Source organism: Schistosoma haematobium, chromosome 6 (genome assembly GCF_000699445.3).
Source record: "Schistosoma haematobium chromosome 6, whole genome shotgun sequence".
NCBI lineage: Eukaryota > Metazoa > Platyhelminthes > Trematoda > Strigeidida > Schistosomatidae > Schistosoma > Schistosoma haematobium.
In genome coordinates, this window is record NC_067201.1 from 2,030,062 (window position 1) to 2,044,605 (window position 14,544).

General features: G+C 36.3%; 1 protein-coding gene across 2 annotated transcripts in view; it reads left to right on the forward strand.

Annotated features, from left to right (window-relative positions):
• Nucleotides 1-14,544, forward strand: part of NIM1_2 (G2-specific protein kinase nim-1) — a 54,332-nt gene that overhangs the window by 38,120 nt on the left and 1,668 nt on the right. Inside the window, exons 4-7 of one of the 2 annotated variants that reach the window (XM_051216653.1) lie at nt 2,507-2,957; nt 7,380-7,515; nt 9,214-9,571; nt 10,917-11,272. In XM_051216653.1, the coding sequence (XP_051065246.1) occupies nt 2,507-2,957; nt 7,380-7,515; nt 9,214-9,571; nt 10,917-11,272 (1,301 nt within the window). Of the gene's footprint in view, nt 1-2,506; nt 2,958-7,379; nt 7,516-9,213; nt 9,572-10,916; nt 11,716-14,544 lie in introns of those variants that run through there. The other variant, XM_051216654.1, reaches the window with a different exon arrangement.

A 14,544-nucleotide genomic window follows, 5' to 3' on the forward strand; every position in this document is an offset into this window, starting at 1 on the left:
CTATCATCCAGAAGATACAAGTGTTTATTAACAGTTGTCTACGCAAAACACTTCTTATCCGTTGACCAGACACTATCTGCAACACCCTATTATGGGAGAGAACAGACCAGATCCCAGCGGAGGAGGAAATCAAGAAGAACGCTGGAAGTGGATAAGACACCTGTTGAAGAAGGCACCTAACTGACTCACAAGGCAAGCCCTCACTTGGAATCCTCAAGGTCAAAGAACATGTTACGCTGAGAAATGGAGATAGACATAAGGAGAATGAATCATATAAACAACCTTAAATTCATTTTTTGGATCTGTGGAATGGTTACAGTCGATTAGGTGTTCAAGTATAAGGGAAAGGAAAGGAGTTAGGAGTTTTATACTTGAACACATAATCGACTGTAACCATTCCACGGATCCAAAAAATGAATATAAGGAGAATGAACAAGAATTGGATAGAACTAGAAAGGAGAGCGTAGGACAGAGTGTATTAGATATTGATGGTCGGCGGTCTTCGCCCCCATTGGGAGTAACAGGCGTAAGTAAGTAAGTAGGTAAGTACCAGTGAGCTCATGAATCTTCCGAATAACTGATTTATATCTGATTTATAAATAAAGAGAGCAAATAATCCAAGTTAAAACTTTTCATAATGAAGCAGAAAATATGTTATGTTTTTGATTGAGATCATGAACCGATTAATGTTAGACCATCACAATTGAAAACCTGGAAGCACTGGACGGCCGTTTCGTCCTATTGTGGGACTCCTCAGCAGTGCGCATCTACGACCCCGCGAGCGGGATTCGAACTCAGGGCCTTCGGTCTCGCGCGCGAACGCTTAATCAACTGGACCACTGAGCCGGCATCCAATGGTGACAGTTTCTAACATCAACCAATCCACGAAATTGCGCGACCAACTTCCGTTGTTCTGAGGTAGATACCTGTCTCTACCTATACTAGTAAATATGTTATGATTATTGAACTACTTGTTAGTAGTATAACTTGATAAACACAAATGTTACGCTGAGAAAATACGAAAAGTGAATCAAAAGTAAGCAATAAAAATTTATATAATATTTGCAAGATGTGCATCAGTAAAGAACCGTTATAATATAAATCACAACGCTGTTTTAGATCTAATAAATTCTATCAGCAAATAGCGAAGATCACAAAACTACAAGCGAATTTGAAGCCGAGAGGTGAATAAGTATATATGAGCAATTACATAGGTAAATTTATAGTCAAACTGCATAAAGGCGCAGCAAGGCAAAGCAAGGACTAACAGTATGATTTGAGTCCATACATACATGCTGAGGAAGATGAATCATGGAGTGATAATTAAGCAATCAATAGTTTAATTAGAGTCTGTCATGTGATCCAGTGATCATAACGATACAAAGAAATATGCGAATTGTTACTATTCAAATCACATTGTCTGTTAAGTAAGTTAACAAGAAGTGCTTAACCATAATCAAAATTTGTTGCAGGATATTTTCAATAAGGACACAGTACAGGAAAGAATAATTAGTTCGTAGAAAGAGAGACATAAAGTAAGTTCAATCTCATAGTTTAAGGGAAGACAAAGAATGTATACACCTACGCCATATCATACAGAATCTCCAACAATTAGTTACGATAGTCTCGCCCACACAAACCAAGTAGTCTGCATCTACCAACATGTCACAGAACACAAGTTAGTGACTTAAAACACTGATACCATGTTTTGGTTTGGCCGTCCCTAACTTTCTTACAACCATCCTCAACACTAGTCAGCATTGAGCGTCGCGGTAATCGGTGTTCAGTCATACGTAACACGTGGCCCTACCTCAAAAATTGATCTATCATCATTCCCTAATATTCTGTGTCAAACATCACTATTACTTACTCGGTGATCCCAGAAGATGCGAGCAATATTTCTAAGATGTCTGTGAGCAAATACTAGTAACCTACGAGTATCTTCTCCTCTAAATGGCCACGTGTAGCAGCTATAAAGTAGAACGGAACGAATTGCCGCACAGTACACTCGTCCCTTAATTGATAGACAGATATCTCGCCTTCGCCATAGTTGACATAAACTGGCAAAAGCCAATTGAGTTTTCTGAATCCATACAGAGATTTCGTTAGACACCAACTCATTTGGGCTGATCAGATTTCCAAGATAAATGAAGTTGTCGACGCGTTCGACCTTGATGTTGATTGATTGTTATTGCTGTTATCCTTGATGAGTTCTTCGTACATTTAATTTAATTTTAATTCTCTTTATCGACCTTATAATATCAGAAGGGTTTTAATGGATATTATAGTCATTTCAATAGTTGAATTCATGAACCAAATAAAGTTAGACTACCATGGAAAATCTGAAAGCAATAGATGGCTGTTTTGTCCTTATTGTAGGACTCCTCAACAACACTCATCCACAATCCCACCTCGCGAGATTCGAACCCACAACCTTATAATTATGATATAATATTCAATGTCTTTTCTCTTTTCTTTCTTTCTTTCCTTTCCTTTTATAAAATAGCATGAACGTAATATTATTCATAGAGATATTAAAGCAGAGAATATCTTATTTACATATGATATTAAACATACTACTACTACTAATACTACTGAAACATTCATAAAAACAAAAAAATTAAAACAAAAAAATCATCAAACTATGAATGATGAAAATAAACCAATTGGAAAAATACAAAAATTATTACATCAGCAACATCAGCAGCAGCGGCATCAACATCATCAGCCGCATCAGCAGCATCAACATCCGAATCCATTACAATCATTACATAAACCTGATAATAATGTGACATCATCCAAATTAAAAATGAAACAAGAATATTCCAAGAATAATCCATTACATAATATGAATTCAATTAATAATGGAAAGAAATTAATTAAACAGAAATTATATCAATTCAATTCAATGGAAGGTGATGATAATGATGATGATGAAGTTGAAGGAAGCTTAAATGGTAATTTATTGAATAACAGAAGGGGATTTTGTGAATATTATAGTCATTTTAATAGTTGAGATTATGAGTCAGTTGAAGGTAGATCACTATGGGAAACCTTCTGGAAATACTAAACAGCCTTTTCATCCTATCGTGGGACTCCGCAGCAGTGCACGAGACTTGAACTCAGGATCTGTCGGTCTCACGTGCGAACGCTTAACTACTAGGCTATTGAGCCGTCATCTAATGGTGTTAATGTCTAACTTCAAGTAATCCACGAAATTGAGTGATACATCTACCATTGATTTCAGTGAGTTACTATCTGACAACAGACCCGGTTGGACTGGTCACTGCTTCTCACTAGAACTCCAGGAATTATCTCTTGGAGACCTTCATTAGTGATCATATGTTGAATAATATCAGAAGGGGTTTTGTGGATATCATACTGATTTATTCACTTATTTTCACTTAAATATTCTCATTGCATAAGCAAGTGGTTATCAAAACTCAGTAGCTAAGTGGATGATGTGATAGCGTTTGAAGCGAACGGTAAAGGGTTCGAGTTCCAGAGTGACAATGAACTCTGAGATGTAGGTACATCCAACTGATGCGTGTCCTGGATTCCACTGTTAGCCACTATCTATCTTTGCTTATAAAGCTTGTGAATTAAACCAATATCGAGACAATACACACAGTATGCACCAATATCAGTAAGAGACTGATCGATTGCAGTTCTAAACATTAATGGGAAGATTTAATTAAACAACAATACTAAGTGAATTTAAACATTAAATTTTAATAATTGAAATTATGAGTCGATCCAAGCTAAACTACCGACAAAAACCTGAAAGTACTGGATGACTGTTTCATCTCAGAATGAGACTTCTCAACAGTGCACATTCACAATCGTGCACTTTGAACTTCAACCAAGGTTCTTCTATCTCACATACTTTAAATTAGAATAAGCAAATAATATTGTTTTCAATTAGATCTTCTTCATGGTTTATTCTAATATTACGCATACATGAAATTATTAAACCGATTGTGGTAGTTTATGAATTAGTGGTCACAATGGAATAGATTACATAACTTATATGATTTTGAGATGTCGGAGAAGATTTGTAGCTCATGTGAATGATTTCGATAGAGTTTTGTTCTCTGAGTTGAATGATTTAATCGTGGAGTTTCTATCGTTCAGAAGAACGATGAAAGCTCTACGACCAAACCATCCAGCTCAGAGAACAAAACTCCATCAAAATTACATAACTAAATATAAAAGGTAAAACGTACATATTGTTTATGGGATACAATGAGTAATAACTGAGATAAGGTTTGAATTCAGATTTCATAACCGGATGTAAATTAAAGATTTAAGAAAATAGACACTGAAATAACATTCAATAAAATTGATAAGAGTACGTAATAAGAAGTGTTCAGAAATGTATATTTTTGAAGAAAAATAAACAAACAAACAGTCATCCATCAATGATAGTCTTACCTTGAATCCTTATAACTTCTGTTATGTATAAGAGGACAGAATTGGATAGAGCATGCTAGTGGGCGGCCTATACTCTTCCACAAGGGGTAACAGGCATAATTATGTATGTGTTGTGGTGATCTAGAAAACTCGCAAAAGACAAGAAAGGCTGAATCAGTGTTCACTTGAAGTTCAGACAGAAATGTCAAGAAAGTGGGAAGTCACATGTAGAGTTTCTGATTGTCTGATTACTATACTGCTACTATGTCTAGTAGCATTCCAGAATTTTCGGGAAGCCCAAGAACATCTAAAATACTATAAAAATTCTATATTTTCTGCACTAAAATCAACCTTTGGAGCAACGTGCTTCTCACATATTTTGTGCCTTTTCTCTTGTGTTCAAGCCGCTGTGTGGTTCTAGCTTGGGGGTTACATGAATAGCTTAGGAAACGAATATAGTGTTCAATTAGCAAGACTTATCAATATGTATGTATAAGAGACGAGATTGGACCACCATAAAGAAATGTAGTAGGTATACGATAAATCGCTTAATAATTTATTTAGATCTACTATAAAATCGCTAACGTTTAAGTGTAAAAAACTTACTTACGCCTGTTACTCTTAATAAAGCATAGGCCGCCGACCAGCATTCTCCAACCCACTCTGTCCCAAGCCTTCCTTTCTAGTTCCATCCAATTCTGGTTCACCTTTCTCATGTCTATCTCCATTTCTCGGTGTAATGTTTTCTCTGACCTTCCTCTTTTCCTTTAGCCTTGAGGATTCCATCACTGCTCACGGTCATTCCTTAGACTTTTACTTAACCTAGATCTGATTTGTTTTCGTTCTTCATCATGTTCAGAGCCTGATGGGATGAGTTTACGAGAATCCATCAATGCAATAGACTTAGAAGAAATCCATTGAGTTTTTTGTAACCCTATGGTTTAAATTAGTAATAGATGTCACTTCTGTTCCCACAGCTGTTTATGTATCTTTCTAAGCAACATCTGGGTCAGCCTCGTTTTCAGAACTACCTAATCGTGACCTCAGTTGTTCCTGCAATCTGCTTTTGGCTTTCGTGTCACTGGTTTTTCTGAAGGGGGTTGCCATGTTAGACGATGTCTCTCCTTATGCTTAAAATTAGTGTTTGCTAAAAATAAACGATTGTCTGGGCACAGTTGCAGTAGACAATCACCATTATCTATTCTCTGAGTTGGGATACTAAAATACCCACCTAAATGCCTTTCTGTTTCGTTTAAACTGCCTATCTGGGCATTAAAGTCACCTACTACCAGTACTACATTTGAACGTTTATTCCATGTTGTTGAAGCCATATAAATTTACAAACCTCTCACCATTTTTGTCCATTTTCCCAGACCATGTCATCATATGATATCTTTACATTGAGTGTTGTACGCTCCGACCTTGGTATATCGGTCTCCCATCAGAATGGTCACGTTCTTTCCTAGATATTTCTTTGCGACCAACTGTGGCCTCTTATAAAACTGGTCTTTATCGTCTCCGCTGCCGTCGTCGATGAGCACAAAGCACTGAATGATGTTCATTGTGATCTCCTTCTTCTTTGTTTTGAAGAATTCTTCGATGATCCTGAATCCCTCAGATTCCTATACATATGACAACTATATACTAGTGAAGAGAGGGGAGATGGAACTTTGAAAGAGACCTCTTATATCTTGAAAAATGACAATGACATAAGAGTAAGCACTACAATATGTGTAGTGAACGAAAATTCAGGCACGGTATACAAGTCCACTGTTGTATGCTAAACCAAACAGTGCCATTGTAAAATATAAAAGCCATACATTAAATACATCATCTGCGCATCTTCCTTCAGTTGTCCTGTTTTCTTTCCTCTTCTGTTTATTTCAATCTTCTGCTGGTAAGTATCCCACTTCCGAATCCTGCTACAATTATTGACTAATCGCCGAAATCTTATATGTCCAGTGCATCGTGATAATTGAAATCAATCGTTCACATGAAAATGTAACCACTAATCTAAGTGTATGTCATCACATACACTATATTTTAATGTTAGGTGATTCAAAATAGTTGATAAGAAACTCATCAGAATGATGTTAGCCGTACATAGGACTGGATTAAGGCATGCTCAATGCACGATTGCTTTGATGCACGCTGATTGGCTAATTCTTATCCAGTCAGCACTAGTTAATACTTGGAGAATACTCTGGAATCTTCTCATGTAAAAACTATAAATATACTAACGTTTTCCCTATTGTGCTTCTTACTTCCATCTAACCTTGTTATTTGGAATGTAATCTCTTTTCCTGTTCAACCGTGTTCTGATTTGGAAACTTGTCGAGTGAATCGGCGTCCGAGAATACTAAGCAACAGGAATAGATGGGTCATAATTGCAAGAAAGAGATGATAACAGAAGATATATTTGAGATTTTGAAGAAATTGATATTCTGTATGGAACTTGAACCCACATCATAGAGTTACACAATTTGAGGCATTAATATTCAGCTTTCCTACTATGATTTACCTCAGTTATAATTGAGAAATTTACAATGCCCGATCACTAAATAGTGAACAATGTTATTGATGGAGTTTTATTCTCTGATCTGGATGATTTAATCGTGAAACTTGTATCGTTCTTCTAAATGATATCAACAGCACTACTTCTACTTGAAGTTTGTGTGGATGATGTCGTTCAGAAGAACGATACAAGCTCCATGATTAAATCATCCAGCTCAGAGAACAAAACTCCGTCGAAATCATCCACATGAACTACAAATCTTCTCCATCATCTCAGAACAATATAATGTTTGTGTTGATTGGAATCCATTTCAACCAGTACCATCAATTCTCATCTAGACTGAAACTTAGATCTAAGGTTACCTATTGAATATCACTAACTACTCGCCAACTCTTAGCCTACTTCATTTACTTTGTTACTTTGTTTGTTTTTTTCTATATTGAATTGATAGATTTATGCCCAGATCATTATCGTGTGAAGTTAGTTGATTTTGGTTTTAGTAAACTAATTAAAGAAACAAATCAACAATTAACAACATTTTGTGGTTCACCTGCATATGCTGCACCAGAATTATTTGAATCAAAATCGTATGTAACATTTTAGTTTTAGTTTTTCTTACAATGATGTAATATGTAACTTACTTAATTACGCCTGTTACTCCTTGTGAAGGAGCACACTAGCACTCTCTATCCAACTCTGTCATGAGCAATCCTTTCCAACTCTTTCCAGTTGTTATCAATCATCTTCATATCTGCTTCTATTTCCCGAAGTAATGTGTTCATTGGCCTTCCTCTTTTCCGCTTCTCTTCATGATTTCAATTTCGAGCTTGCCTCGTGATTTAGTTTGGTGATTTCCGTAATCTATGTCCTATCCATTTTCATTGTTTTTTCCTAATTTCCTCCTCAACCTGTGGCTCTTCTAGAGTTACTGCCGGTCCCAAGGCCGGGTAAAGAAGGAGGGTTGGGCATGGGGTTAGCGACCCCATCCCGTAGAAAACTAACTCGCTAAAAAACGCTAACCAGAATGTGATATATAAAGTTGATTCAAAATTGTCAATAGTAATAGTAGTTAAAAGTTCTTGATTGAATACTATATGTGCCAATATATATTACTAGATAAATGAATTTGTAAAGCATATTTCAATCACCAATCGAATCACACATGATGGAGAAGCTTTGAAAGAAGTAAACACCTTTACATATCTGGGAAGCATCATTCATCAGCACGGTGTATCTGATACAAATTTGAACTACAAAAGCCATTATCCAGAAGATACAAGTGTTTATTAACAGTTGTTTACACAAAATAATTCGGATCCGTTCACCAGACACTATCAACAACAACCTACTATGGAAGCGAACAAACCAGATCCCAGCGGAGGAAGAAATCAGGAAGAAGTGTTGGAAGTGGATATGATACACATTGAGGAAAGCATCCGACTGCATCACAAGGCAAGCCCTCATCACTTGGAATCCTCAAGGTCAAAGAACACACCACGCCGAGAAATAAAGACAGACATAAGGAGAATGAACAAGAATTGGATAGAACTAGAAAGGAGGGCGTGGGACAGAGTGGATTGGAGAATGCTGGTCGGCGGCCTATGTCCGATTGGAAGTAACGCGTAAGTAAGTAACTAATTAGTCAATAGAAACATAAAACGTGATGCAGATTTACATCATCACAAGGTATCATACCATGTCACTACAAAAATAGATCAACTTATCAATACAAATACCAGAGTAGTAGAAGTGGTAATAGGAGAAAAGATTATGCAAAATGTCAATCGAATAAAAGTATCATCACAACAGTTGTGTATATTCAGTTGTCAATATTTGTAATTGATTGTTTTGTAACCCGGTATCTGACTCCAATTAGAACCTATAAATGATTGTTGTCAAAATGTACATCCTGGTTATCATCGTATATTACAGTTAGCTACAGGCGGAGTTGATGAAAGCATTATATATGTATGTGCAGTTTTTCATGTCTTTCAATCATTGATTCACTTTCCTTATGATGATGAAATGAATGTAAACCCAATCATTGTGAATATTTTAGTTGAGATAAGGTTATTTCTTATAATTATGATGTACTGGGTTCGAGTCCCAGAGTGAACATCAACCCTGAGATGCAGGTACATCCAGCTGATGAGTCCCAAATAGGACGAAACGCGCGTCCTGGGTTCCACTGCTAGTGACTATCCATCACTGCTTACAATAACAACTATTGTTGGTTTTTCTTTCATAGTACTTACACACACATATAATTTATCTTTATACTTCAGTTATCGTGGTGGACCAGTTGATATGTGGGCACTTGGTATTGTATTATTTTTTATGTTAACTGGTTTATTACCATTTAATGGTACAACTGTTGGACAAGTTAGACGTTTAGTATTAAATAATTGTGGTTTACAACCACCAGATTATTTATCACCAGCAGCTGCTGATCTTTATCGTAATTTAACAACACGTCAACCGGATCTACGTCCAACAGCTTCACAATTAATTAAATATGCACAATTTGCTAGAAAAGATTTAACACCAATTGAAATTATATTACGTCAACGTTCAACTTGGACAAATTGGTTAACTGGTCAAACATTTCCTAAACCATTACCTCGATTTAAACATTGTCCACCTGTAAGTTTAAATTAAATTATAATTTAAATTAGATCATCATTGAAAACCTGAAAGCATTGAACGGCAGTTTCGTCCTCGTATGAGACTCTTCAGATGTGCACATACTAAAAGGAAACGGCTATTTAGTGTTTCCAAGTTTTTCATGATGTTCTAGCTTCACTTGACTCATGAATTCAACTATTAAATTTAATATTTGACTATTTCTGTGATAATTGTATTTCATTTTTTAGATTGACTTGATCATCTCTGTTATCTTATTTACTCATTTCAGTACGTTAACATTGGTACAAAGGGACACCGAGTACATATGCGCCACACAATTCACTTGATTTGTGTATAAGCTGTGATACTGCCCGAGTGCCCAAACCGAAGAAAAGGTGGTTTTCTTTGGAAGCCACACCCGGAGCCTTCGACCAAAAGGTCTGATCCACAAAGTAGTGGAGCAACGTAAGGGGATGCAGTCCTATGGTAGCCGATGACCAACAATAGGTTCATACGTGATTTGACTATAAGGACTATCATCTATAAATCAAATGACTTATTTCAACATAGGCTTTTGAAGGTTTGGTAACAAGCCGTAAATGATTAATTTCAGTCATATCCTGAGTAATAATTCTTTCCGGTCGGCGTTTTTTAGCGAGTTAGTTTCCTACGAAATGGGTTCACTAACCCCATTCCCAACCCTCCTTTATCTGGGCTTGGGATCAGCAGTAGCCCCAGAGAGACTCCAGGCGTCACAAGGCAAGCCCTCACTTAAAATTCTCAAGGCCAGAGGAAAAGAGGAAGATCAAAGAACACATTACACCGAGAAATGGAGACAGACATGAGAAAAATGAACGAAAATTGGATAGAACTGGAAAGGCCCAGGACATGGTGGGTTGGAGAATGCTAGTCAGTGGTCTGTACTTCATTAGGAGTAACAGGCGTAAGTAAATAAGTATATTCTGAGTAAACCAATTGCTACTATGAAGAATAAATCATCGTTGAGTTATATCACGAATTAGCTCAACATAGAAATGTTCACCAGTGGATCCTAAACGAGTTTTATGTTCACCGCCTGATGGAGTCATTGATGAACATTACTGAAAAGTCTAGCGATACCCTAAATGAGGTCAATCCACGATAAATTTCATTTATTCATCTCAATGGTCTACAGATTAAACGTTCTTATGCGCTAGCTAATAGTATTAGATTCGGTTCTTGTATCCGGATTAGTGAATCCCCATTCCTGATGAGTTAATTCCTAGAATGAAACGGTCGTCTAATGCTTACAGGTTTTTGATGATCACTTAAATAAGATCATTTTTAATTGTTGTTGTTGTTGCTGTTGTTCTTATTTTCACAGCTTCCTACAACTCCTCACATTAAACAGAATCTTATAAATTCATCATCATCATCCGGATATAAAATCAACAAGAATATATCCACTTCAAATGATGTAATTCCATCATCTAATCATCTAATACATAAACAATCAATCCATACTATTCCAAGCATTACAACTAATCAAACTGATCATGAAACATTGAATCAATTGAATGAGATCAATTCATCAGATCAAGATGATGCTGAATTAGAAGCAGCAAATTATTTATTATCAAATTTAGGTATTACCACTGATGAAATACAAAATTCCTATAATTATTCAACACGATGCGCTGTCACTGGTGCATATCGTATTATGTTGCATAAAATTCATAGGTAAGAAGAGAGAATAGTTTAATGTGTACGGTAGAAAACGTCAGATTAAGATCTTGATCATTATTTTGTGTAACCTGAGAGATTGAGTACTGTTGGGTTCGAATCCTATGAATGAGATCGTGGATGCGCACTGTTGAGGAATCCCATAATAGGGACAAAATGGCTGTCCAGTGCTTTCAGGTTTTCAATGATGGTCTAAAATCAATCGCTTGATGATTCAATCAAAAAGATAAGCAAATAATTAGACCTAACACAGATATTTCTCTTTTTAAATTGTTATATCATTTGAGTGCAGAGATATGAAATCACCATCATCATCATGAATAGTGATATCTATGTTAGCGAGAGAAACCAAATGTCGAAGTATATAATTGAAAAAGAATGTTGATATGGAGAGCCATTCAGAAGTAGTCTAGTGAGAAGGTCAATTAATGGCAATCAGGAATGACCTATAGGACAAGTGCACTTCATTGGCTAAGAAATCGATCAACTTTCTAAAGATTAGAGTCGTATATATATATATATATATATATATATGAATGAAAATTTTGTACATTTTATTTGGCATCCCAATACACTTTCTCGCTAACTCTTACATTCTCGCTCAAGTAGTCAGTTGAGAGGTTAGAGCGTAGCAGTGTCAGATTTCGAACACCAACCATCACAACAAATGTATGTAAGGAGGGATTTTGAAACTCAATGTTTATGAAGAAATCGAAAATGAAAGCATCCTAACTATGTCACTCAACATTCAACCAGTGTTCAAAATCAACTCGCAGGTCCTAACTAGGTGGTATACTCCTACCAATATAGTTTAGTCCAATAAAATTAAACTTCATAAATTGACACAATATGTTGGTTAGGCCACTCTCAGTTTTCTGGCACCCAACTCTTAAAAATATCAGCATACACTTAACATATGTTCCAGCTACCATAACCGACGAACGTTTACAGCATATCTTTATTATTAATTTATTTTGTTCGCCCACACAAATATTGGTACAAAGGGGTACCGAATACACATGCGCCACACATTTGATATGCGTGCAGGCTATGATACTGCCCAATCGCCAAAACCGAAGCAGGTGGTTCTCTTTGGGGGCCGCGCCCGGGGCCTCCGACCGAAAGTTCTGATCTACAAGGCAGTGAAGCAACGTCAGGAGATGCAGTCCCATGGTGGTCGGTGACCAACGATTGTTTCACAAGCCATTTTTTCCCTCACGATCCTGGAACCTATGTGCACCATTGTTTTGGAATCAGGGTTTTACAACTCCTCTACGTGAATCTTCCACCTCCGGACATTCTTTTGTCTTCCTCTTATTTTCGTGAACACCACCCCCACCACGAAAAGGCAGTGATTGCATGAACGTGGCCATGTGAGAGCAATTCGAGAGAGGGAGCTGACTCTCCCTACTCTCGGCTGTACCATTGCATTTTGGGGCATAGACACGCCGTATTAGGTCAAAGATTATTATGATCAAAATGGTTTGTCTAACTGATATGAATGACGCAATAAATTATGTAATTTAGTAATTTTACTCAACTATGGTAACTGATACTATCTAGCTTAATAATAGAATGTTTGTCATTGAAAACACAACTTAGATTATTCCGTTGTTGATAATTTGACTGAAATTCTACTAAGTTTAATTGGCATATATACATCCTGTACAGATTGCCTCAATATAAACATTTTGTCATAAGTTACATTAAATATTTTAACAGTTGAATTCATGAGTCAATCTAAGATAGACTGCCATTGAAAATCTGGAAGCACTGGACGATTGTAAAATAAGTGAATTGTGGCTAACAGTCGATTGCAGTATATATATACTTTGTCCAGTTGAGAACTCGTCAGCTGGATGTACCTGCACCGAAGAGTAAATATCCACTCTGTGATTGGTGTTTGAAGCAAAGGGTAATGTTGGAATCCCGAGATGGACATCAACATTGGCATACAGGTTCATCCAGACGACCAGTCTTAAAGTGGACGAAACGCATGTCCTGGACTCCACTACTGGCAACATTCTATCTCTTCTATATAATTATTTCAGCTTCTTATATTAACGGTTGCAAATATTACTTGTCTTATGAAAAATAACATCATTCTAACACCAATGACTTCCAAGATGAATAACCTAACAGAGTTTAGATGTTTAACTGGCAATACTAATTAGTATATATGGAAGTGATAGCTTTGATTATTCCACAAACTCATCAACTTAACGCTTAAAGTAGGCATTGATGTTGTTCCTCAGACAGACAAAGAAAATTCAACCATCAATCTAAAAGAACTCAACAATAATAACAGTTCTAAACCATATTTAATGCTGGATAGAACACATTACACTGGTAGTAAAACCTTTATACTTTGTTGAATGATTCATCTTGAGAATTGTGTTCTTTTTCATGAAGCACGTCATATTGGTGATTGCTAGTAAAATAAACAGCTGAACTGATTGTTTGTTATGTAATTGTCTTCGTAACGACGTACGTTCCGTTGTATTGAACGAGAACACAAGTGAGGATAACTAAATGTATCCTAATACAACATAACAGAATATCTTGGTAAAATCTGAGAACCATAAAGTAAATACTTCATTTTTGCAAAATATCCATCAATCGTCTAAGATTTTGTTGTCCCTCCGTTTCTATACTAATCACTCTTTTGTTCTCGTTCTGTTCTCTTTGATTTTTTCAACCTTCAACTGCCAATCATTCCACTTTCGATTAGTGATATATACTACTTACATCTGTGGACATCAGTAATACATAGCACACTGTTAATAAGTTAAGTAGCATCAATTTATCATAGTTGAGTAAAATTACTAAATTACATAACTTATTGCATCATTCATATCAGGTAAACAAACCAGTTTGATGATGATGATGATGATAATTTTTGACCTCATACAGTGAGACTATAATTTATGGACGAACCAATCAGATTTATGATAACAGATGTTGAATTTCAGCGCGAAATTTATTTATTCATTTGGCTAAATAGAGTTTTAGCATTATAGTTTATGTCAATTCGTGATGAAAACCCTTAACCTCAACTATAAATATTAATCCTTATTTCTCACATTGGTTTATAATCCTGATTTGGCCGCAGTATGTTCATGAACATTCTCAAAGTCGTTTTAGCATCACTCAAAGACTGGTTGGAAAAGGTGGAGAGGTGGTCAGTGCATGACATGGTGTCGTGGCATGAAAGAAAGTTGTAAAGGACTGGCTTCTGTTGGTCCTTCACGTCTCCCTGGTTGGAGTTC